We start from the raw sequence: 27,086 nt of genomic DNA, 5'->3' as shown, positions 1-27,086 counted from the left end.
TATTGTACGCATGCTTTCTTGCTCATGTTACTTTCCTTGTTTTGCTTGAAAAGTTAATTTTGTTTTGATTAACGTTTAATTTTTGCATCGCTCTTCTGCCATTATTTTATTCCTCTAGTTCATGTGTAATTGTTATTTCTGTGTGTACATGTAACTGTTTGTTATAGTGTTTATTCTTCTTAATTTATTTTTATCTAATTAATTTAATTTAATTCAATTTTTTTGTGAACCTTTCAGTCAGGAGAGCCCCTCGACCGAGACTTTATCTTTTTTGGGTGATCCTTTGGGAGCTGTTAGGTTATTTTTGTTTTCTGTTGTTTTCCTTTAATTTGTTTTACTGTCTATACTGAAAATAGGTTAAATATAAATATAAAAGTAAATCTGGCCCATTGTATTTACCAGATGCGTGAAAAGCTATATAGGGAATAGTTATTATGAATCAGTTAAACAGAAATGTGTGAGCTCAGACTTAGACTAGTCAGGACCAGCTTTCCTAGGTTTCACAGTATAACAATGGTCGTTCTATTTTTTTTCCAGATTGTGAGTATGACGCTGAGACCGTCATGTATCGCCTGCAGCGCCAATGTGACAACAAGCGTCACTGCACGGCTTACATCAGCGAAGCCATGTTTGCCGAGACTGGCGCGTCGTACCCAAAGTGTGACGGTTTCCCGCTGTACGTCAACCTTACGTGGGACTGCGTCGGTAGGTTGTGTCGTCATCATTCATGAACATGTGTTTAACCCATTAGTTTATGTAGAGACCATTATCGTGTTGCGGCCATCGTGATTTTTCCCATTCAAATCAACGTAGCCAAAGCAGGGCTGGAACGAAAAATAGTCTGGTTCCTTTTTGCACAAAAAATTTTCATTCAGTACTTTTATTAGATACAGGGAACATGACTGAAATGGTGGCAGCATGATAAATGTCTATTATTGTGTCGCCTGATCAAAGTTTTGGGGGACACTTACCAGTCCTACATTCTGTAAGACCGTATCTCCGCATGACCGTAAGTTAAAGTTTAGGTCAAGTTTTTGAAAAAAATGTATAGGTAACCTCTACATGCTTTCATGGATTTTGATGAGTCGTGGATCACTTGTATTACATTGTATTTGTTTCCCGTGTGCTCAGACGGTTCCGGGCATTACAGAGATTAGCTGGGCATTTCTGGGCGGTACGTGACTAATGTTTTAATATAAGGAAAATATAGAGGATTCTTATTTTTATGAAACAAGATCCAAGTCCTTTCAGCAAAACAAAACCAATTCACACACATCCCTATATGATTTTGCTGAAAGAACATTTACCTTTTTGTGATCTGTAGACAGAACTTTAAAACGGTGCTTGTTTTTAAAATTCTGTAACATGAAAATTACATAAGCGATTTGAATGATTCTTGTATTGAAAGAAAGCTTATGAATTGGGCTTTCATATCCTAGATTTGAAAGTGCTACTTGCAGAACTTCACTAAAACAATGGTCCCAACATTTGGGTTTTGTTTCTTTTTTTTACTCACCCTGTAGTGCAAACTCTTTGAGTTATGAAATGTCAGTGTAGCTCTTTAATAGATGATAGCAATTTCATGTACTGTTTTTTTGTACCATTGTCTTGTTTTTCTATTATAAGGCTCGGAGTGGACGTCTTGGTTCAACACAGACGATGCTACAGGAGAAGACCTTGAGTTAAGATCCACCATTTTGGCGGTAGGTTTGATTATAGTCCAGCGGATATGTGAAAAAATTGTGCACTTTTGCATAAAAGCGTGAAACTTGGCACAGATGTTAATATTCATGCGAGAAAATGTTTTAGATGTGGAGCCATCGCAAATTTACCCTTTTAGGAGCGTGGCATCCTTTTAAAAAAAAGGGGGCGGGACTTGTCGTGCCCGCAGTAAAAATGGTTTTTCCTACTTGTTACAAAAGCAGGAAACTTCACAAAGACATAATTATATAGATTATTAGTGTTTTTCAGATTCGGAGCCATCACAAAAGTACCTTTTTAGGGGCGTGGCAGCCATTAAAAGAAAAGGGGGGTTTAATTATTATGCCCACTTTGGAAAACATTGTGCCCATATTTCATGAACGAATAAAACGTCCCACAGACGTTTATATTCATGAGAAAAAAAATTCCAGATGTGGAGCCATCTCGAAAACACCCTTTTAGGGGCGTGGCAACCATATGGGAAAAAAAGGGGGCGGGGTTTTCATTATGCCCACCCTGGACAAATTGTTCCCACATTCATAGAGAAATGGAACTTTCCACAGACATTGACATTCATGAGAAAAACAATTCCAGATGTGGAGCCATCGTGACCACACCCTTTTAGGGGCGTGGCAGCCATATTGAAAAAAAGGGGGGCGGCGTTCTCATTATGCCCAACATGGGGAAAAAATGTGCCCACATCTCATAAACGAATAAAGCTAATTCCCACAGATATTAATATTCAAGAGAAAAAAAAAGTCACACGTGAAGCCATCGTAAACACACCCTTTTAGGGGCGTGGCAGCCATAGTAAAATGGGGGGGGGGGGGTAGTCATGATGCCCCTATAAAAGAAAGTTCTTATTTAGAGCCACAGCAAACTCATCCTTTTAGAGGTGTGAGGGGCCTACTCACTGTGCCCACAATTGCAATTTTCATATTTTGTTGTTGATTTCTTATAATGTTGATTGGCCCATAACCTATATTATTTGGTAATACAATGACTTACCCCAAAGAGCATGGGTAAGTACCGGTAGGCTAACCCGTGTTATATTGTTCAATGTGTGTACTTGCACCTATATTATCATGCACATCTAAATTCCAGAGTGATTTCATAATTACAAATACACAGCACACAATGGCAGCCCTAAACTCTAACATTTAACATTAAAGGGCCATGGAAATCCTTTTTTACGGGGGGGGGGGGGGGGGGGGGGGGGGGGGGGGAGGGTAAAATCCCCCTACCCCCTACCCGTTGCGCCGCATTGACAGCAGATTGGGTAACAACACGATGTACTCGCCTCACAAAGTGGTGGACACGTCAACTATGACTTCACATTCAATTAATCTGTGTACCCCCACCACACAACACCTCTGTTCTCTTAAAAATGGTATATCAAGCTCTTATGAGTGTTTTTTTTTTTACCCCGACCAAATCCATTAAAAAAAAATTATACGTTATACAGGTGCGACACTGCATATGCCTTTTGGTCTGTCAGGAAAAAAAGGCAGGGGAAACAATGTATTTGAAGAAGTAACACTAGTCTTTCCAGGACTAACTGAGGCACCCCAGTTTATACCCCTAATTCAGATATTGATGCAGTTGGAAGGTTATCAATAATTCTACAGACGAAAAAAAACAGTAACTGGGTTAATATAGATGAGGCAAGAATGCATAGTGTAAGATAACAAAGGGTTTGTCAACAGTAAATTCCAACTATAAAGGCGGCCCTACTCCAACACATTAAACAGCTATCTGAGGTGGATTTTATTATATGAAACGCGGTCAAAATTTTCCACTTTGTGCATATTGAGTACCCCCCCCCCCTTTTAAAAATGGATGCCGCACCTCTAAAAGGGTAGGTTTGTGATGGCCTCACATTAAAAAAAAAAAGATTTTTATGAATATATTGTCCGAGTGGAATTTAATCCATTTATGAAAGGTAGGCACAACTTTCTTTTATAGGGGCATCATGACTACCCCCCCCCCCATTTTATTATGGCTGCCACGCCCCTAAAAGGGTGTGTTTACGATGGCTCCACGTGTGATTTTTATCTCGTGAGTATTAATGTCTGTGGAAATTAGCTTCATTCGTTTATGAGATGTGGGCACATTTTTCCCATGTTGGGCATAATGAGAACCCCGCCCCCTTTTTTCAATATGGCTGCCACGCCCCTAAAAGGGTGTGTTCGCGATGACTCTACATCTGGAATTGTTTTTATCATGAATGTCAATGTCTGTGAAAAGTTCCATTTCTCTATGAATGTGGGAACAATATTTCCAGGGTGGGCATAATGAAAACCCCGCCCCCCCCTTTTCTGATATGGTTGCCACGCCCCTAAAAGGGTGTGTTCGAGATGGCTCCACATCTGGAATTTGTTTTCTCATGAATGTCAATGTTTGTGGAAAGTTTCATTTCTCTATGAGTGTGGGAACAATATTTCCAGGGTGGGCATAATGAAAACCCCGCCCCCTTTTTTTCCTATATGGTTGCCACGCCCCTAAAAGGGTGTGTTCGAGATGGCTCCACATCTGGATTTTTTTTCCTCATGAATATAAACGTCTGTGGGACGTTTTATTCGTTCATGAAATATGGGCACAATGTTTTCCAAAGTGGGCATAATAATTAAACCCCCCCTTTTCTTTTAATGGCTGCCACGCCCCTGAAAAGGAACTTTTGTGGTCGCTCCGAATCTGGAAAACACTAATAATCTATATAATTATGTCTTTGTGAAGTTTCCTGCTTTTGTAACAAGTGGGAAAACCATTTTTACTGCGGGCACGACAAGTCCTGCCCCCCTTTTTTAAATGGATGCCACGCCCCTAAAAGGGTAAATTTGCGATGGCTCCACATCTAAAACATTTTCTCGCATGAATATAAACATCTGTGCCAAGTTTCACGCTTTTATGCAAAAGTGCACAATTCATCGATATTTTGTCACATATCCGCTGGACTATTAGGGGCTATGCTGGTTTAGTTAAAGCTCCATGTCAGTTTGGTAACTGGTGCATTTTTCAGTAGTGAATCAGGGGGTGGGGGGAGCCAACACGCCTTCTCCAATTGTCACCCTTTTTTCTTTCTTTTTTTTGGGAGAGGAATGTCTTGTCCTTTTTCCCTGTTTCTTCTGTTGTCAACTGGTTATTTAATCACTTTTAAAGACGGACTCAAGCTCTGGTGTTTCTGATCAGCAGAGTGTGGGTTCGAGTCCCGGTCTTGACACTTGTGTCCTTAAGCAAGACACTTAACCATTACTGCTTCGTCCTTCGATGGGACGTAAAGCTGTTGGGCCCGTGTGTTGTGTAATGCACGTTAAAGAACCCAGTAACACATAATTATCACTAAGAGAGAAGGGGTTCGCTTAGGTGTTTGTGGTAGTGTGATATCTTCAATTATATGAAGGCTGCACTTACAAGGAAGAAGAAGAATTTAACCCACATGGGGCAAATATAAGTCCGCCTTGTATGTTCGGGTTTCACCTCCATTTGGGTGGCACCCCCCCCCCCCCTTTCCGTTAACGCTTTTTTTTACAACTTATAAGCAGTAATAACTATATAAACATTATTTGTTAACAGCGAATCCTTAACAAGCATTTTGGCAATTTATACATGACACTTGGACCAAGGTGAATCATGAAGGACAGTCTCAAACAAGTGTTTGGATTTGTAAAAAACAAAATGACATGTGACTTTATCTCTCAGGACTATGCGGAGATGTGCTACGCCCCATTGGGTGTGGAGTGCCGCCTCGCAAGCAACCAGCAGCCATATTACTCCGCCGGTCAGGTCCTATCCAGCAGCTGTAATCTACAGAGGGGACTACTTTGCTACGATAGCGACCAGTCAGGCGGTGACACGTGCCAGGACTACGAGATACGTTACCTTTGCCCAACAGGTAAGGACAGTTTTGATTGTCACATTCATTGATATTTGTAGTCCACTTCGTTCCCTATTTACCTGTTGGACCTATAATTACATATTTCTACGTAACTTAACCACTAAAGATTTGTTATAGCGTGCTACAGCGCCCTCCTGTGTCAGCGCCCTCCTGCGCCAGGGTCCGCAACAGTCCGAGGCTGCGCCATTATCGTCCTCTTTTTCTTTAGCGCTTGTGACTGTAGTTTTTTCAATGCTCGCATGCAGTCAGGCCCGGATTAAGTGTTACGTAGGCCCTAGGCACCAGTGTTCCGTAGGCCCTACCCCGCCCTAGGCACTGGCACAAAAGTACAAAGCACTGTACAAATCAAGCAAGGCCAAAGTGGTATATACCATTATCATGTCTTGATTTTTGTTCCCATTCAGATCAACGTAACCAAAGCGAGTCAGGAAGGAAAAATATTCTGTTTCCTTTTTTTTCACCAAAAAACAGTATCATTCGGTACTGTTATTGGGTACATGGAACATGACTGAAATGGTGGCAGCATGATAAAGGTCTATGGTGTTGACAGTATGGGGGTGGACAACATTCGTGAACAGTGGCACCAAGCATTTGGCTTGGGGGGAGCTCGAAAAAAAAATCTCTAATTTTTTTTTGGGCCCAATTTTTTTTGGCTGCAGAAAATATTTGATTTTGGGGGTGGGAGACAGACAATTTTGAAGTTGGTGGCGCCAATTACACCCTATTATGGTACTCGAAAATAGGCCACATACGTATCACCACGATCAAACCGGTCAAAAAGTCTCAGGAGGGGGCGACAAGCCCCCTTTGGGGCCCCCCTCCTTGGGCACGCCGCTTTTCGTCAAGCTCTTTTTGTTTGTAATCACTGCTACAGTGTGGAGCGCTGTGGTCCAGTGGTTACAGTGTTCGACCCACATGCTGTGGTACATGGGTTTAAACGCTGACATGAAACATGGTGCTTGTGTTCTTGGGCAAGACACTTTACAATGTATTTATTTATATTATCACATTTCTCTACCCAGGGTATGCCAAAACAGTTAAAAACTGGTTTCCATTGGCGCCCTGCATACACTACAAATGACTACACACATGTACAAGCACAATACATTACAAATACAATACAGCACTATGAAATAAGATAAAAGCATATGGGATTACTATTGTTATTGTAAATATTGTACAACTATTAAAAAGAAACATGTACAGTTTACAACGACATCGCTATAGCAGACTTTTCTAACGGCCTAAGGTAAATTGAGCGAACACGAAGTATTTGGACAATACAGTACTACACTAATCTAAAGATAACATCAGTAAGCTAACAAAGACAGAGTGCAGGCTGCATTGGGGAACACATGCAGTCGCAAATTCTATTCAGCATACCTAGTTTTATGAAACAGTTTTCTTCACGTATTCAATGTGTAGGCCCCAACTTAAAGTTTCATCAACAATAACCCCCAAACATTTACAAGAGATCACATGTACAACTGGACTACCAGCGATACTAACATGAAGGTTAATACTGCAGATTTTTCGTTTAGTTCCAGTGAGCATTGATTTGGTTTTTCTGGCGTTTATTGTAAGTTTGTTGCTGCCACACCAATTGTATATTAATACCCTTAAGATTAAACGTTTTGCTCCCCAATTCATCACTCTCTTTTGAGATCAAACCCAAAGTATTTTACTTTTAAAAAAGTCGACTAGGTGCTGAACGTTGGCATATAATTAAATTTTGTTAGGTAAGTTATTTCTTTCTTAAAACTACCATGTCAGAAATCTCTGCACATCTGTTTTTACAGCGTTCTTTTTTCCTTGAAACTACGGCTCTAGGCCAACACTGGTCCTAAACGAGAAGCAATTGCAATGATGTCCAGACGATATACAAATTAATACACTATTCATGAGATAAGACGACCCTAAGATCAATCATAAGGTAAGACAAATTCAGCCACGTTACTAAGGAAGTTAGGATGTGTTGAATGCGTCTTAAGTTTGGTGGAATCGATCCTAGGACAAGTTGCGAGACAAGACGAGTTAAATCTTCCTAATAGTAAGATCCTTGAACAAGTCGCGAGATAAGACGAGTTAAATCTTCCTAAGATGCATCTTAGCATTTCCTGAAATCAGCGAACGTTTGTGGGCAAACAACGGCAATGCGTCAACTGTTGATTGCATCTTTTTTGGTCTCTGTTATGAGAGTATTTGTGTATGGATTCTCTAGCGATATGTACTCTGATTTTAGTCATCGTGATCGGGGAGACGCCACTCTAAATTTCTAGTCATGCCGTTCAGCATAGTTATCTTTCGTGCGTTCACACGATGCTGGAAGGGTATCAACTTATTCCGCCTCTTCCGGAAGTCGCGCATTTGCATTCCATTGAAGTGCATTACTTCGGTGAGCTTTGGGACGTGATCCGAGGCTGGTATCCCAGTACCCCCGCCCATGATGTCTGCACGGAGGTAGGCTAGGAACCAGTGAGTGTTGTTATTGTACTCCCTGCGGTTGTTTACGTCTTCACAGAGGTCCCGGCTGAAGCCCGTGTCTTGTTGGCACATGTCCAGGCAGTCGAACATCTTCATCCATGACACCTGGAAAACGTCTGCCATGCGTGCAAATCTGATCCAGTTCTTGGACTGTGTCATGATGACAGAGTGCCTGTTTTCACCGTTCAGGAGTGGTTTGAAGGTCTTCAGAAGTATGCCAAGACCGACCATATCCTGAATATTGGACGTGAAGATTCAGTCATACTTGGGCATCTTGAGTGTGAGGTGGTGGTTTGGAAAGTCCAGACAGTTAGCCAGGAATATGCCGATCTTTAATCGTTTCTTACTGATGAAGTTGATGGATTCTTGAATGATGTGAGTTAGATATACGTGGTATCTCTCCATCGCAGACAGACAGGGTGGGCCAGTGAACTCGGCAACTCTCAAACAGTCCCAGACTTTGAAAGGAGTGGCCTCAGTGATTACATTGTACACGAAGCTATAGTCTTTTGGTGAGTTCATGCCAAGAGCGGACTCATATTTTATAGATGGTCGGCCAGTCAGCGTTGGATTGTCAAAAGGAAGACTGCCTTGGTCCTTGTTCTCAGGAAGGAACAAGCCACTATGGAACCATTTCTTCATGAACTTGGCATCAGTTGGAGGCATCCGATTCAGGTACTGTGGCAGCCCAATCTGGGCTTCGGTGTCTTCATCAAAGATCTTCCTTCTCTGTTGATGGAGCTGGATGGAGTTCCTAGCGCTGCGTTTGCACTGCAGCCCGAGCCATCCCTCCCAGACCTCGCGCAGGTAGCTGAAATCAGCCTCCTGGACGCTCACCTGGCCATAGGTGAGAGCGGAAAGACCTTCGTAGTCCATCTGGATGAGCTCTTGGAGCGTCTCCTTGATCAGCTTGTAGTCGCTGTGAGAAATGTGAACCGAGTACCAGATGGTGGCCAGAGAAGACGCGATGCCATCTCTGGCTGCATGCTTCACCATCATGACAAGGAACATCACATTCCTTGCCATCACGAACGGATCAAAGTCGTCCAGAGTGATGTGAACAGTTCCCTCGTACCTAGGAGGCAAGGATGCAATCGTCAACAGAGTATTCCGTAGATCTCCGCAACCGGCCGACAACACGTAATAATCTCTCTTCAGCTCTTCCTCTCCTACATCAGCCGACTCTGACCACTCATTCCCCTCGAGTTGCAGGAAGTCGACGGCAATTGTGTTGCCGATGTAAGCTGGCGGGTCAGACATCTTGTGGACTTGATCTCCTATTTTAGTGTGCATGTCTCCGATAACTGGTCCTGCTGCTTTGATATAGGAGGTGACTCGCTTGCAGTCGTCCTTGTGGTTGGCCCAGCTCTGCTGCTGACATGCTGCGTTGCAGTACCAGGCATTGCTGCAAGCTGAACACTGGAAACAGAATTCACAGCGAAAAAAATACAGCTTACAAAATTGTGACCCACTCCACAAAACTGGGTGTTATGTCGCAAAAAAAGGTGAAATTTAGCTAATATACATGGTTGGAAAGCCAACAATGTAAGACTTCATTTGGTATATAATAGAGCTCTGTAGCCCTTCCCATTCTGGAGGTATGATGTTTATTTTCATATTAACTACTTCCTTGGAGTTTGAATTAGGCAACTGAGAAAACCGGCTTTGAAATAGCTGGATATGTTGTAGATTTGGGCAAGATGCACTCACAATTGAATTTTGAGTGCAAATTGTATTTTTTTTGGGGGGGGGCTGATTCCATTTGTCGATGGGGGCGCTGTTCAAACCGACGATTATGCACACTAACGGACAATACATTGTGCTTTTCAGGGCAATACATGCATGAAATTAAAAAAAAAAAATTGATGGCACAAAAAAGGGTACCACTTCTTTTAAAAAAGGGCACTCAGAAAAAGGGCACTAAAAAAGAGAACTCTTTACAAAATATTTGAGGGGTAAGCGCTGGTGAAAAAAAGGGCATTTGAATGGGAAGGGGCAGGTTTTACAAAATATTGGGGGGGTAACCCATGTCTATGCATCAAAGGCAATACAAATGACATCTTGGTCTCACTTAAAACATCTGAACTGAATTTCTTGTTGAGTCTGAAATCTAAAAACAAAATCAACAGATCATGTGACCAAGGTACATATAATGTCAAGTGTAAACTTGCACATTTAGTACAATTTGGCTCAATATGCTGTATTTGTATTGTACCAAAGGAACAGTCTTTTACAACAAAGTAAAAAAAAAAAAATAGGTCAAGACAAATTTTTAAGTGTTACTCCAAGAACTTCCTGTAAAATTTGTTCTCTGATAAAAGGTTTAGTGTTATGCAGAAGGAATAGTTGCATATTTTGGCAGAATTGCAGTTGACCATTCTCCAGTCCCCCTAGTATACTGTTAATATAAAATCCTTTCAAAATTTCTCATTTCTACACATTAGAAATGTGTTTTGATAATAATGTCCTAGATTTTGACACTGTTACATGCCTTGAATATTTAATAAAGACATGAATTAATAAATAACGATAATAACTAGTGATAATAATCACTATATTGATTTGTACAATAGAATTTTGAATAGAAGTGCAAAAGCAAAATCCTTTATTAAAAGATCCTACCCTATCTGTCTGTCTGTCAGTCTGTCTGTCTGATGTATGTGTCACATTTTTTTTGAAAGGCCTAAAGAGTGCATAATTAGGAAGGCGTGGTTATTGTATGCAGGTCCTTAAATGGTATACATATGCTCCAATTTCACTGTCCTCTGAAGTCACAGTTGGCACGTAAAAAAAAAAAATTTTTGCTTTTTTTTGGCAAATTTGTTCTTTCAGACTTTGAATAAGTAAGTACTACAACATTATCTCTATGAAAACACTCCAAAACGTATCGCTAATATGCAAAACATAATGTTGATGATGAAAAATGTGGCAATTAAAATTGTTCACCAAGGCTTCCCATGCCCACTTGGGGTCAACATGCAAATTGAGGTCAAAGTAAAACATTAGTAATATGACTACACCCAGCTAGCAGTGCCAAGCGAAGCATGGCATCCCGCTAGTTAATTAAAAAAAATTATGTACCTCTTTGAGGTTGTCCTGTTTTCCACATTGGTTGCACCGTTTCGGCCCAAAGATTTGGCATTCCACGCTGCCATGCCTGACTCTGTCTTTCTGCAGGCAGCCTGTGCTGCAGTACTCAGCCAACGGACACTGGTTACATTTTAACACTGAATTTTGCAGCAGCAGTTTCTCACAACGCCAGCAGTGGCCCTTCTTTACGTCCATGTTTTACTGCAATGAAGCCGCTTATAATATCTGAACAGTATGGTCTATTTCAATCGTGCGGTGTCTGCAGGGACATTTCTATGTGGCTGTGTTCGCATGCATTATTGATGGGCATCATTATGATAAAGTAGACTTGTATTATCTGTCTGACATATGGAAGAATAGAATCGAAAAGTTCTATGCCCCCCCCCCCCCAAAAAAAGGTAGTTGTTAATAGTCAAGAGTAAATATAAGTCGCAGTTGACAAATCTAAAACGTAAATGACCTTATGCTATACATCTATAAATGTGTGCAGGACACGGTTGGTGAACCTCTAAAATGTTTATTGGAGGAATGAACTCAGAATTGTAGATTAATATGATTACCCAAATATGAAAATAAAAGCAGCTGTACATGGTGAACACTGAACAATTAATTAAATAACTGAGAAAGGTTAAGCATAGCAAAGAAGTGTTTATGAATAACATTTCATGAAAAAAAGTAGTGAGTGCAGGACTAGGTCAAGTTTATTTTTGTCTAGTACATTTCTCAGAAGGGAAATCCCCTTTTGCTGTCCATATGAGTAATCCTTCCTGTTACTAGCACGCAAATGTCATTCCTTTGACATTTGTGAACTGTACTGTTTGTGTGTGTGATACGTACACTTTTGTATGGAACTGCAGGCCAGCAACACAAACTATGCAAAAGGTTGCCTCAACAGTTCTTACAGCAATGAACACAGACATTTCAGGAATATGATCAAAATTCGAATGAGGTGGAAATGCTTGATAAGTGATGAATGTCGTCTGGGCAATTCCACGCAAAGTGAACATGGCTGAAAAATGGAAAATTTGTATAATCAGTGAAGGTAGCAACAACAAAAATACTCACATAAATGCGGAAATATTACTGACTGAATGTTTTATGTAGTTCAGATTTGAATGAGGTTAGAGAAGTCATGGTTCTCAACTGTACATGCAAGTTATTCCATTATGAATGTACCAGTTACGGCAAAGCTCGAGGCATAACATTTTTTTTTTTTGCAAAAGGCATCTTCAGTGTCACGTCAGTGGATTGTCCTCGTTTCACGAGTCTGAATAAGTGGTGTAAACAGATTTGTCATATAGAGAGGAGTAATTTGTTAAAACATTTGTAAACATTAGAATTGCCTTTTTATACTCAATTCTTTCAGAGAATGACATCCAATTAAGTCTAGCAAACATATCGACTGATGGAGTTAAAAATGCACACGTCAGGATTATCCGCGCTGCTCTTTTCAGACATTTGTTGAGGATATTGTCATTAAATATGTACCGTCCTTCCCAAACAGTACTTCACTAATCTAAAGATGGCATAACTTAGCTAACAAAAAGAGAGTGCAGGCTGCTTTGGGGAACATAGTTGCGGATTCTTTTTAGCATACCTAGTTAGAGGAAACGGTTTTCTTCACGTATTCAATGCGTGGGCCCCAACTTAAAGTTCCATCAATAATAACCCCCAAACATTTACAAGAGATCACCTGTACAACTGGACTACCAGCGATACCGACATTGAGGTTAATACTGCAGACTTTTCATTTAGTTCCGATGAGCATTATTTGGGTTTTTTTTTGTGTTTATTGTAAGTTTGTTATTTATACCCTTATGCCTAAACGTTTTGCTCCCCAGTTCATCACTCTCTTTCGAGATCAAACCCAAAGTATTTTATTTTTTAAAAAGTCGACTAGGTGCTGAATGTTGGCATATAATTAAATTTTGTAGGTAAGTTAATAATTCCTTTATTAAAACTACCCACGTCAGAAATCTCTACTCATCTGTTTTTACGTCGGTTTTCTTCCTTGAAACTATAGCTCTAAGCCGACACTCGTCTTAATTAATGAGAAGACATTGCAATGATATTCAGACGATATACAAATTTACACACTATTCATGAGATAAGATGACCCTAAGATCAATCATAAGGTAACACAAGTTCAGCCACATTACTAAGGAAGTTAGGATGTGTTGGTAAAATCGATCCTAGGACAAGTCGTGAGATAAGACAAGTTAACCTTCCTCAGACACGTCTTAGCATTTTGTGAAATCGGGACCTGAGCAAACAACAGCAATATTGTTCAACTGTTGATTGCATCTTTTTTGGTCTCTATTAAGGGAGTATTTGTTTCTGGATTCTCTAGCGATATGTACTCTGATTTTAGTCATCGTGATCGGGGAGACACCACTCTAAATTTCTATCCATGCCGCTCAGCAAAGTTATCTTTCGTGCGTTCACACGATACTGGAAGGGTATCAACTTATTCAGCCTCTTCCGGAAGTCACGCATTTGCATTCCATTGAAGTGCATTACTTCGGTGAGCTTTGGGACGCGATCCTTGGCTGGTATCCCAGTACCCCCGCCCATGATGTCTGCACGGAGGTAGGCTAGGAACCAGTGAGTGTTGTTGTAGTACTCCCTGTGGTTGTTTACGTCTTCGCAGAGGTCCCGGCTGAGGCCCGTGTCTTGTTGGCACATGTCCAGGTACCTGAACACCTCCATCCATGACACATGCTGGACGTCTGCCGCAGATGTATATCTGATCCAGTTCATGGTCTGTGTCATGATGACAGAGTGCCCGTTGTCACCATTCAGGAGTGGTTTGAAGGTCTTCAGAAGTATGCCAAGACCGACCAAATCCTGAATATTGGACGTGAAGATTCGGTCATACTTGGGCATCTTGAGTGTGAGGTGGTGGTTTGGAAAGTCCAGACAGTTAGCCAGGAATATGCCGATCTTTAATCGCCTCTTACTGATGAAGTTGATGGATTCTTGAATAACGTGAGTCACGTATGCGTGGTATCTCTCCATCACGGACAAGCGGCTTCGGCCAGTAAACTCGGCAACCCTCAAACAGTCCCAGACATTGAAAGGAGTGGCGTCAGTGTTTACATTGTACACGAAGCTATAATCTTTTGGTGAATTCATGCCAGGATTATGACGTGTTTGTCTGGACTCATATTTCAAAGATGGTCGGCCGGTCAGCGTTGGATTGTCAAAAGGAAGACTGCCTTGGTCCTTGTTCTCAGAGAGGAACAAGCCACTATGGAACCATTTCCTCATGAACTTGGCATCAGCGTGTGGCATCTGATTCAGGTACATTGGTAGCCCTATCTGGGCTCCGATGTTTTCATCGAAGATCTTCTTTCTCTGTTGATGGAGCTGGATGGAGTTCCTAGCGCTGCGTTTGCACTGTAATTTGAGCCATCCCTCCCAGACCTCTTGCAGGTAGCTAAAATCAGCCTCGTGAATGCTCACCAGCCCATAGGTGAGAGCGGAAAGACCTTCACAGTTCATCTGGACCAGCTCTTGGAGCATCTCCTGGATCAGCTTGTAGTCGCTGTAAGAGATGTGAACTGAGTACCAGATAGTGGCCAGAGAAGGCGCGATGCCATCTCTGGCTGCATGCTTCACCATCATGACAAGGAACATCACATTCCTTGCCATCACGAACGGATCAAAGTCGTCCAGTGTGATGTGAACAGTTCCCTCGTACCTAGGAGGCAAGGATGCAGTGGTCAACAGAGTATTCCGTAGATCTCCGCAACCTGCCGACAACACGTAATAATCTCTCTTCAGCTCTTGCTCTCCGACATCAGCCAACTCTGACCACTCATTCCCCTCGAGTTGCAGAAAGTCAACGGCAATTGTGTTTCCGATGTAAGCTGGCGGGTCATCCGTCTTGTGAACATCATCTCCTATTCCAGTGTGTAGTTCGCCGAAATCTAGTCCTGCTGCTTTGATGTAAGAGGTGACTCGCTTGCAGTCATCCTTGTGGTTGGCCCAGCTCTGCTGCTGACATGCTGCGTTGCAGTACCAGGCATTGTTGCAAGCTGAACACTGGAGACAGAATTTACAGGGAAAACATACATTTTAACAATAGTCCCTGTAACGCCCAAAAATGCTCCGACTGTTACTCCGTGCACTGCCCGAAACCACCCCAGCACTCTATGGTTTTTTTGGATTCATGGTGGAGTAAATTAAGGCTGTGCATCGGAACCGGGTACCTGAGTATCCGACCGCTGATGTCAGGAACCGGGCCCAGATTATGGAATCGGGTATTCATAACCAACTTAACAAATTACTTAATAACTTCTCAGACAAAGAAAATTACTTAATAACTTCTCAGACAATGAAAAAGAAAGGTTTTGAATGTCATTGGTGGGGATTTTCAAAATGAAAACCAGCTACATGGAAAAACAAAACAGATTTCACGTTAATGATGCCCATGAATGTTGCAGTTTTCACCAAAAAGCTAATGCTCACTGTACACACTTGTATGTTGCTGCATTGATGCACACCCACATATGTTTCACATACCTAGTGTGGACTTTCCTTTCTTTTCGTGTAGTTAAGGAACACCAGTGGAAAAACTCATTTTTCTCAAACTGTGAAAACTCTTACAACCCAATTTTTTTTCAATGATTCCCTTTAGTGTTTCTCTTCATTCTGCTACACATAAACCTAACCCAAAAATGCCTCTAAACCTGTTTTCCAGAAATGGGGAAACACTGTGTGGACGTGGGCAAGTCCACACTTCGTCGGTGCTACCTACATTATGTGGACGTCTTTTGTTCGGAAGTCCACACTGCGTATGTAAGACAAGCTCATTCTGAACAGCAACTTCAGTGATTTGAATTTTTCGCTTGGGTTTCTTTAACGGGCACCCGGATACCCATGTTTTTTTTTTCAATCGGGTACGCGGGCTAGTGAAAATGCCCGCGGGCTAGTTAAGAGTTGTTTCTGTAGCCCGGCTGGCTCGTGAACAAAAAAGTTAAGGTCGAACCCTGGTAATAGAAATTGCTAATGGGTTTTGCAAGTGCTAGTGGCTTCAATACAATTAAAAGGCTTACCAAAATTGGAAATTCATTTATGAGGATGTATGTTTCAATGAATAATGTCAGGAATTTCATTGAGAATGCCAAGAGGGAATGATTGTCATTTGTCGACGACAACTTGGCCTCATTTAAAACATCTGAACTGAATATATTTTTGAATCTGAAATCTTAAGAAAATCATCCTGTCATGTGACCATATTAACATGTCAAGTGTAAACTTGCACATTCGGTGTAATTCGGCTTAAAATAAATATGTTGATTATGATTAGCTGTAAAGTATTGTACCTTTTTGACCACAAAGTGAAAAAAAACAAATTAGGTCCGGACACGACAAATTTCAATTGTTACTCAAAGAATTTCCTTGTAAAATTTTAACATCTAACAAAAATAACTAGTGATAAATAATAAACACGTCCTTTTGATTTGTACAATAGAATTTTGAAGAGAAGTGCAAACACAAAATTGATTTTAAAAAAAGTTATGTACCTCTTTGAGATTGCCCTGTTTTCCACATTGGTTGCACCGTTTCGGCCCAAAGATTTGGCACTCCACGCTGCCATGCCTGACTCTGTCTTTCTGCAGGCAGCCCGGGCTGCAGTACTCAGCCAACGGACACTGGTAGCACTTCAACACTAAATTTTGTGGCAGAAGTTTCTCACAACGCCAGCAGTGGCCCTTCTTTACGTCCATGTTTCACTGCAACCAAGCTGTTTATAATGTGACAACTAGTTATGATGAACAGTCAGTATGGTATTCCCTTCGTGTGGTGTCACTCTGTAGCCTTGGTATTAAAAGATTGACATTTGAGTGCTAACAGAAAAGATTGCTCATCGACAGGAAAAGGGGGTTTTCCCTTCTGAGAAATGTACTGGACAAAAATGAGTGTTAACTAGATAACTGAGAAGTCACTCTGTAGCCTTGTTATTAAGTTAGTGAAGTTGATCACGTAGTTGCCCTTGCATTTTGTGTGTTCTAATGTAAGGTAGGAACTTTGAATGTACGAAGTATGTTTGTGACTGTACTTGAATGACTTTGCACAATATGTTTTTTGTGGGAGTTTAGAACTGCGTGATAAAGGAACTTTATGGCTGTGTTGGCATTAGTCATAGGCATCAAGTACAAACATGTGAAATTAGACTTGTCATATCAGTCTACCGTATGGAAGAATAGAATCGAAAAGTTGTATGCCCCCCCCCCCAAGTTATTCATTAATAGTCAAGCATAAGTAAAAGTCACACTTGACAAAGCTAAAATGTCAGTGAACTTTGCTATACATCTATAAATGTGTGCGGGACATTTATGTGAACCTCTAAAAAGTTTAATAGAGAAATGAGCTCAGAATTGAAGTACGTTATGATTACCCAAATATGAAAACAAAAGCTGCAGTGAACACTGGACATTATAATGAGTGTTAACTAGATAACTGAGAAGGGTTAACCATTACAAAGAAGTGTGTATGAATGTGAATAACATTTCATAAAAAAAAATAGTGAGTGCAGTTCTAACGCAAAAAAAAAAAGTTTTTGGTTTCTGGTATGGAGCTTGCCCCAAAAGTGGTGCAGCGACGCGTTTTGTTTGTTTTTTTTACTTGTTTTTCTTCAAATGTCAGCTGATGACTGCAAATGGTGCCCGACTAAATTTAGTGCAAAATGTATGGGAGCCCAGAAAAGGCCACATAAAGCTCATAATCGATCGTAACCCCATCTGAAAACACGTTAAAACTGTGCAACAGCAGGATTCCAGTGAGTTTTGTGGTTTTGAGACATCATCTTACATTGAAAAAAAAAACTTTTAAATTTTGCCCACGCTCATGGCTATGGCGACGCGCGTGCAGACCAGAAACCAGAGCCTTTTTTTTTGGGCCTAAGTCAAGGTTTTTTTTGTCCAGTACATTTCTCAGAAGGGAAAACCCCCTTTTCCTGTCAATGAGCAATCCTTTATGTTAGCACTCAAATGTCAATATTTTGCATTTGTCAACAGTACAGTGTACTATGTGTTTGTGTGCTACATGCACTTTGTATGGAACTGCAGGCGGGCAACATAAACCATACAAAAGGTGACCTCGACAGTTCCCACAACAACACAAACATTTTAGGAATATGATCAAAATTCAAATGGGGTACAAATTAATATGCTAGACAAGTTATGAATGTCGTCTGGGCAATTCCACATAAAGTGGACATGGCTGAAATATGGAAAATATATGAAATCTTTAGACTTATACGCATCACAATCTCAAATTTGGTATCAAATGAAAGGGGACAACAAGACCTTTCATTTGAGCGGTGTGTCAGTGAGATAGAAGTAGGCCACGCAAAGTGAACATGGCTGAAATATGGAAAATGTATGAAATCTTAGACTTATAAGCATCACAATCTCAAATTTGGTATCAAATGAAAGGGGACAACAAGACCTTTCATCCGAGCGGTGTGTCAGTGAGATAGAATGTGGTTAAACGTATGCTTTGTCAACAAAACAGCTTTGTCAACAAAACTGGTTAGGGGGTTAAAATTATTGGATTTAGGTAGTCATTTTGGCATCTTGTTTTCACATTCAAAATAAAAGTGGTATTGTGAGTTTTTGTTTTTAAGGCAGAGAGAAAGGTTCACGTTTTATGAAAATATCACACAGAACTTAGAATATCATGATTCAGTATGTTTTTATCGCATGTTTGAGTAGCTTGAGTAACTCCAGCTCCAATGCTCATCAGGAATTCGACATGTAGAGCTTGAGCTTAAACTATGTTGTTGATACTAGATACTAAGAGGCCCTAAAAACGGGACTCTCTGTAAATATCCTTTTTCCCTCTAGTTTCCATATCCAGATTCCATTAAACATACTTCTTTATGTTTAATGGAATCTGGGTTGGGATGGAAAAAGGACCATTTTTGTGATACAGATACAGAGAGTGCCGTTTTTTAGGGCCTCTTAGAATGTACTACAACATAGTTTTAGATGTCAAATTCCTGATGAGAATTGGAGCTGGAGTTACTCAAGCTAGTGCTTGAGTATGAATGGGTACCTGTGAGGGTAGAGGACCGAATGTGCGCTGATATCAGCTGCCGCATGGTCCTGTGGCCTGATGAACGATGGCAAGCACTATATAAGCATTACAATTTGTTATTTAAGGCGCGAAGTATGCACAACTAATTTAATTCTGAATGCGCACAACGCCATAAGGGCAATTCCACGGTTACTCACGTTACATTTTTGATGTACATTTAATAACTGTAATCCCCAAAACCATGGCCGTAGGAAGCGGTACGGCAGGTACGGCTATAGCCGTACCAATAATAACAGGCCTATTTTTTTTTTAATGTATACAAGACCTTGCATGGCCCCAAGGGCGGATTTTTTTTTGGGGGGGGGGTTCCAGATGCTCTGTGGTGCGATGTGACCACTTTAACCATTTTTTTTAAGGAAAAGATGGCGGTGTACGCAGTGCCTTCCTTTATTGCGACGCCACTTTAAAAAAAAAAGGAGTTCAATTTTTTTTTTGGGGGGGGGGGCATGGCCCCCGTTGCCCTGCCCCACATTTTTCTTGTTTTCTTTTTGTGTTTTGTTTTGTTTTTGTGTTTGTGTTTAAAGGGAAAGGGCGTACTCATACATGTCGCCACTAAGCCTCATGTTAAGTTAAACGGAATGACGTTTGGCCGCCACCATGAATTTTAGTTTTCCTCAGACTTGTACTTGTGTTTTCTTAAAAGAAGTGGCTTTCTAAATGAGAAAATAGCAAAGAAGAACCGGTTTTGTGGAAGCAAAATTCAGGGAAAATCCGTTGAAGTTAATATCTTGTTGGAAAATTCCAAAAAAAGAAAGTAATTACCGCCGTGAATCAGAGTTTATAAAGGGACGGAAAGTGGGATTGGCTATCAACAAGGCCGTTCGTCGTTCTTTACCTAATGAGATGTGAATCAGGACGAGAGACTCTGCGAGCTGATGTTTTTCTTTTAGAAAGAGAAAAAACTTAACAAATACGCTCGGCAGTTCAAGCATGTACATACACCGGTATGAATTAAGTCTTAAATAAATGGAAATCTTCCCTACAAGCTGGTTGCAAACAAAAATGTTTTTCTAAAAAATACATCCGCCCGCAGAGCCTCTCGTCCTCCAATTTGATTCACATCCCATAAAAGGTAAATAATGAGGAACGGCCCTGTTGATGGTGATAGCAAATCCCACTTTCCGTCCCTTCATAAACTCTGATTCACGGCGGCAACTTTCCTGAAATGATTTTGGAATTTCCAACAAGATATTAGTATCAACGGATTATTCCCTGAATTTTGCTTGCACAATATCGGTTCTTCCTTGCTATTTTCTCAGCTAGAAAACCACTTCTTTTTAAGAAAACACAAGTACAAGTCTGAGGAAAACTAAAATTCATGGTTAAATTCCATTTAACTTAACATGTAGTGCATGGCGACATGTATGATTACGCCCTTTCCCTATAAACACAATCATGGATCAAGCTAAAGAGCGCAAATCTAGAAAGAGAGTCAAGCTACAGTTTTGATGTGATGCTTGTGATGTAATTTATCAACTTTGATGACCCACCCACTAATACATTTCATTCAAAAAGACAGGGGAAAGTGGCCAGGAAATGCCTCAGATGCATTACTGAGCATCTAGATCCAAAAAAGTTTTGCGATGAGCATGTCCAAAACTTTTCACTACGATAGGCCAAATTGTGACGATTTACTCTCTTAATTCTTAAGATTGAAAATTTCAATCTCTGAAGCGATAGATTTTTTTCCCAATCTTATAGATTGAATTTAGATTGAAAACTATCAAGGATAACGCCTTGCGCCGAATTTACGAGTCAATCGTGAAAAAGATTGAAAGCAGTTTCAATCTATTATGATGATTGAAAACTTGAACCAATCAAAAAGCTGCATTATTGTGATCGCGCATGCGCATTTTGACAATGCTCAAACCGCCTCGTTGTCATGTCTGCCATCTTTGTTGGTCAGTGTACCGATGTTTCGCGAACAAGAATCAGCTTTTTCAAACAATGTAAGTACGTTTCTTCTATCCATTTCAAAGTAATACTATGCTTCTTATAGAGTCAAACGCCCGAGTCGTTGAAGTTATTCTAACTGTCGAAATAACTGAAATATATTCGTGCAAAGTTCTGTTTCTGTGCGGGTTTCGTCAACCATGACAAATGACATGTCAACCGCGTTTAACGTTGGAGGCAATGGAGCAAGGCCTAAACAAATGAAAATAGCCGCGCGGTTGGGATTTGAGCAATCACCCCTGCTCATTGAAAACTAGCGTGTGCAATCGAACTACCGGACCGAAGCGAAGCAGTTGGTCCGGTAGGCCTACTGGTAGTTGTAACTCTTATAATGTTCGCATTGCGTTTACAGTGTCAGTGCATGAGTGCCGTAACGATAGCCAACATAATTCATATTTGTCCGTTGTTCTTCATAACATATTTGGGGCGACTTGGCTGTTTCCCCGGTCATGCGCTATGCCGGTTACGTACATAATATCCGAGACAACTCGGTCCAAGTTCATCTCGGCCCTGATCGAGTCAAAACTTTGTGTTCACAACGAACATGTACTTAGCTAGCAAATGCTTAGTGGTTTAGGCAGTGTAGGCCAGGCCTACATGCATGTACATGCAGGCCTATATGTGCATGCATGTGCATATACGCATACATGTACTGTACATGCATGCAAAAGTTGCATAGGCCTAGGCTATATTTATGTACATGGTGAAACCTTGGTTATTTCAAAGACTACGGTCTTCTTCCTACCTACATGACCTAGTCATCTGTTTTTTAACCATTTTGTGTTTCTTTTTAGTTCCAGCCCAGGCTGATTGGTGACCATTCCTCCATGACCTGGGTGATTTTTATCATCGTGAAGACAACATGTTAATTATGTGGAGGTCCAGCCAAGTTCAGAGAGCTGTTCAGTGTGTTCAGACCAGTAAATTCAAGGTAGGCTTAATAAATACTCCATGTTATTCATCGATGCATCTGACGTCCATGTACAGCATGTACAGTCTTTACTGTGGATAAATTCCGAACATCATAATGAAATTTACACACATGTTTACAATTATTTTTACCAAGAAAGTTAATATTTAAATTAACACACATTAATTAGCAATTTACATATGCGCAGCGCATCCCATGACAAAATGAAACTTTAATGTACATGAATTAGTAAGCTGCAACAGTGGCCCATCTGGCACAATTATTTTTTGGGTATTAAAAATTGCAAGGTTGATAGACGAATTACTTGCACTCAGAAGTTCACTCCCACAAATTATCTCTCAAAAAGGTCCTGCATGGCTGATCTAAATCATCAGTATTATGTATTCTTAATAGCACCATAACGTGATGGATAAATGTCATAAACAGACAGGTACATGACCACCAGTGGTTTTTACTTGTACTTGTAGGTCTTGTTGGATTAACTCATTTTTTTTTTTTTTTTATACTTTTTAAGGTGTCCCAAACAGAACGTCAGAGACAACCTTCAGTGGCGGAGCACCATTACAGGGATGTCACCCAAGAACAGCCTGGAACAAGTGTTCAGTCAAACATCCAGCCAAGATTTGTATACGTTTTGTAGATGTAAACAATAGAATCAAATTGATCTCCACCTTAAATTGCCCGAGTGTACACAGCCTGTGTGAGGAGCATTATGGAGTATGCATCACCAGTATATGAACAGAGCTCCCCTTGTATGTTCTCCGGTCCCTCGATGCACTGCAGAGGAAATGTCTCAGAATGTTCCCTGACATCCCCCTGGAGCCTTTGCAACTCCGATGGGACCTTTCTGGCCTCTCCATTATACACCAGGCAGCAAAATGTCCCACCCTTGCGAGAAACACCAACCTCCGATACCCACAAGATTGCTGCGTTGCTGTGTACGCCATGTGGTACCCAGAACTGCACGTCATCAGCGACCTTTCACACCGTACTATACCAGACTCTGGAATTCTCTCCTTGAGACTATCGTTGGGATCAAGAGTCAATTCAGGGAATCCCTCACATGTTATCTTTTTAACTAAGTGTGAGACTCATTTTGAGTGTCACCCCAACTACACGTGTCTCTGGAATATAAATAAAAACCTATAGGAATCATCCTATTTCCTTGTGGAAAATTTAAAAATTCTAACAATGTTATTGTTACTGCAATAATTAAGGAATCTCAGTGCTTTTTAATTCCCCTGAACTTAGTGCATTTTTTTTAATTTAATGCATTCCTTGAACTTAATGCATCACTTGAACTTAATGCATTCCTCGGACCCTCATGCATTCATTGAACTTAATGAATTAATTGAATTTAATGAATTCATTGAATTTAATGCATTCATTGAGCTAAATGAATTCCTTGGATTTAATGCATTCCTCGAATTTTATGCATTCCTAGAATGTAACGCATTCCTTAAACTTCATGTATTGTATTCATTTTAACTTAATGAATTCCTTGGATTTAATGCATTCCTCGAATTTAACGTATTCCTCGAATCTAATGCATTCCTTGAACTTAATGACTTCCTTCAATTTCATTGTTTATATAACTGAACTTATTGCATTCCTTGAACTTAATGTATTACCTGTATTGAACTTTATGCATTCCCTGAACTTGCATTCATTGAACTTAATGCATTCCTTGAAATTGCATTCCTTGAACTTAATGCATTTCTTGAACTTGCATTCCTTGAACTTAATGCATTCCTTGAACTTGCATTCCTTGAACTTAATGCATTCCTTGAAATTGCATTCCTTGAACTTAATGCATTCCTTGAACTTAATGCATTCCTTGAACTTGCATTCCTTGAACTTGCATTCCTTGAACTTAATGCATTCCTTGAACTTGCATTCCTTGAACTTAATGCATTCCTTGAAATTGCATTCCTTGCACTTAATGGAGTCCTTGAACTTAATGGAGTCCTTTAACTAAATGTATTACTTTAATTGAATGTATTACCATGTACATGTATTGAATTAAAGCAGCAATGTATTAAAGTAAAGACAGAAAAGGATTGTGCAACTTGTGCATGTGGGTGGGTTCATGAGTGCGTGTGTGTCAATCCAGCAATAGGATTGAAATTGTCGATCTTTAAACGATTGAGAATTTCAATCTTTTAGACTGAATAGTTCAATCATCAGTCTAGATTGACATATTTTCAATCCAAATTCGATTGAAGATAGATTGAAAATTTCAATCTAATAGTTTGAAATTCCACTCGTTTGTGGATTGAAAATTGTCAATCTAAAAAAAGATTGACGGTCAATCCGCAAAGATTGTTCCCTCACGGCAATCTGTGAAAGATTGAGAATTCAATCTAATAGATTGAAATTTCAATCGTCAGAATTAAGAGAGTAACTTTGACGATTTATGTAAAGTTCATCAAATGACATATACTGGTTAAACTTGCAGTTGTGCAGTGCTCCAGAATGTGTCTTGTACAAATTACGAAGAATTAAATTCCCTTTAACATGCACATGTATTTCTTTACATATAGGCCTATTGATAGTATTGGGGGAGTGGCGTTTGGTTACATTTAATTTGGGAGGGATTGGGTCAAATCCTCCGCCTTGCAGGCCTGCCAACTCTCACGCACTGAGGGTAAGACTCACACATTTCAGGTTATTCTATGCTCTAACGTCGACATGGGATTTCTCACGCTAAAAAAAAATAAAAAGATAATTGACTCCAAACTTGAAAATGATGTTTAAATGATGATAGCTAAAACAAAAAAAAAGGTTAAAGTGGTAAGAAATTGCCTCAGATCGCACCACAGAGCGTCTAGAATCCAAAAATTTTCGGGGCCCTTAAGCGGGCCCCGAACCCCACGCCGTTAAGGGCTTCGCGCTACGCGCTCGCATCAACTGAGATCCCTGCCCTGAGATGAGCCTGACCAATAGTTTTTACCTTCCTACGGGCCTGCCCAAAACGTAACATGAGTAACTGATTTTGTGTGTCTTTTTTATCATACATAACACATTTTTCTGGATGTCATCTTTGGTGCTTAGGTAGGTCTAGGTCTACTCTATCTACCATGGGGATAACAGTTATTAAGCCTTTTCAGTAAGGTAATTACAGCCCAAGGAATCTCAAAAGTACATCAAAAATGTAACATGAGTAACCGTGGAATTGCCCATAAGGTCTTCGCATGAGCATCAGGTGTCGTCGGCAGTGCATTCAAATGCCTCTCCAGCCGTTCTCCCCCAACTCTCCCTTCAATGCCGTTGAGGGGGCACTTGTGCACGGAGCGGATACTTTCTCATCCTCAAGATCTAACGATCAACTCTTAACATTTTGCACTGTTTTTTTTTTAATACAGACCCCATTGGTATAGGTGAAGTAGAGCAAGCGATTGAATGCGACAGCGAGGAATTGTACATCTTCTGTCAAGGCGGCTACACCATTATGGTTCATGATGCATTCTATGGACGCAGGGAAGAAGGTGCGTACATCTAACAGATACACAAACATTTACTAACTGTCCTGAAAAAAGTATATAAAGGTAGAAAAGATCATTTGCAGCTATCTAAAATGTAACTGACAAAATTGTTGTTGAAAAGCTAACTTGGTTTAAAGATAGCAATGGCACTAAACTCCCTGTGAAATAATTCCTTCTGGCATGCTGTCATTTTGAAGTAAACAATAAAACAAGGTCATTTCCAAAGATGCGTCAAAAGGCACATTTGGTTTGTAATTCGGCAAATCCGTGAATGGATGTGCGCAGAATCAACACGCAGTGCTGAATTGGTACGATTATGACAACCGTACACAGCACATGTAGTGACCATTATGTCATTTGATAAAGAATTTGCAGTTATTTCACATGTAAATAAGCTCTACTAGAATGCAGGATGAGGTTGTAACCAAACGCTTGCCTACTGCAATGGTGGTCGGTTGCAGCCATCTAACCATGTCCTGGGCCTAATTTCTTGATACTGGCTTCCTGCTATGCATTGTGATGCATGAGGCTACTGGTAACCAGGTATGGAACCGTAGGCAACCGACTTGCATTCGAGTGAAGTTTGTCGAACTATGATTAACCGTAGTCATCGCTCGAACTAGCTCATTGCTGTACTTGTGATGGACTTGTGATGGACTTGTGATGACTTGTAACCCACCAGATCGTAAACCATACTCATGCTATCTATTCTCTTCTAGGTCTGTGCTCGCTTGGTAACAACCACTCCTACCCCTTGGACTGCGACTTTGACTCTGCCCAGGTCCTTGAGATGATCAAGAGAAACTGTGACGACAAGGAGGAATGCAGACTCAACGTCCAACTTGCTGCGGTCTTGGGAGATCCGTGCCCGGAGGACCCTAAGTACCTGGACCTCAAGTACACCTGCGAACGAACACGTAAGGAACACTTTTGGTCACTAGTAACCAGAATTGTCTGACAAGCCTTTTCCCAGACAAACTGTGCGAATCGGAACAATGGCGATTATATTTCAAAAATTTGGTCATCGTTTCAAATATTATATGTGAACCTGTAAAAACCACTGATGTTTCACAGTGGGTGTATAAGTTCATTGTTCCGGACGCGCATCAAATCCGTCTCTATTACTTTATTCAATGTGGTATTGGATAAGGAGTTAGCTGAATCAGTTTCTTTATTTTGTTTATTTTATGAATTTGAAGTGTTTATTTTATGAATTTGAAGCATTAGCAGGCTTCCAATATACATGATTTGTAAAAGTAGTTGAGATCCATGTGGAGAGTAATCTCTTTTTTATAGAAAAAGAGTGGTTCTGGAAAGAACCGGTTGGTTGAGTGTAGTGTAGAACTTGACGTTTCAGACAGGATGATCATGTTATGCCTGATAAGGACAGGCAGAGCACACTGTCCGAAACGTCAAGTTCTAAAGTCAACCAACCAGT

At 40.5% G+C, this 27,086-nt stretch overlaps 2 protein-coding genes, 1 long non-coding RNA gene and 1 pseudogene across 3 annotated transcripts in view; 2 read left to right on the top strand and 2 right to left on the bottom strand.

Annotated features, from left to right (window-relative positions):
- Positions 1-27,086, top strand: part of LOC119727962 — a 70,185-nt gene that overhangs the window by 28,384 nt on the left and 14,715 nt on the right. The window contains exons 25-29 of the mRNA XM_038200044.1: positions 538-705; positions 1,627-1,703; positions 5,401-5,593; positions 25,529-25,651; positions 26,368-26,565. Of these exons, the coding sequence (XP_038055972.1) occupies positions 538-705; positions 1,627-1,703; positions 5,401-5,593; positions 25,529-25,651; positions 26,368-26,565 (759 nt within the window). The remainder of the gene's footprint in view (positions 1-537; positions 706-1,626; positions 1,704-5,400; positions 5,594-25,528; positions 25,652-26,367; positions 26,566-27,086) is intronic.
- LOC119728461 lies at positions 7,686-11,385 on the bottom strand (annotated as a pseudogene).
- LOC119728460 lies at positions 13,283-16,905 on the bottom strand. Its single transcript, XM_038200710.1, has 2 exons — positions 16,702-16,905; positions 13,283-15,217 (listed from the first exon to the last, which is right to left on the bottom strand). Exons 1-2 carry the CDS (start codon positions 16,903-16,905, stop codon positions 13,538-13,540), a joined length of 1,884 nt encoding a protein of 627 aa, XP_038056638.1. The 3' UTR covers positions 13,283-13,537.
- LOC119728462 lies at positions 21,188-23,982 on the top strand. The gene is made up of 3 exons (XR_005271066.1): positions 21,188-21,228; positions 22,027-22,163; positions 22,678-23,982. It is a non-coding gene; the product is annotated as an uncharacterized LOC119728462 (long non-coding RNA).

The sequence above is a fragment of the Patiria miniata genome, unplaced genomic scaffold, assembly GCF_015706575.1.
Source record: "Patiria miniata isolate m_02_andy unplaced genomic scaffold, ASM1570657v1 HiC_scaffold_20, whole genome shotgun sequence".
Taxonomy (NCBI): Eukaryota; Metazoa; Echinodermata; class Asteroidea; order Valvatida; family Asterinidae; genus Patiria; species Patiria miniata.
Note: the sequence above shows the minus strand (reverse complement) of the source record. Positions and strands in the feature narration are given on the sequence as shown.

Bases quoted from the DNA above. Each gene is read 5' to 3' on its own strand.
- LOC119728460 (XM_038200710.1), bottom strand. From the start codon at position 16,905: ATGGACGTAAAGAAGGGCCACTGCTGGCGTTGTGAGAAACTTCTGCCA. The intron at 15,218-16,701 runs GTACATAACTTT...TTCTGTCTCCAG, and splicing joins AACAGGGCAATCTCAAAGAG to TGTTCAGCTTGCAACAATGC.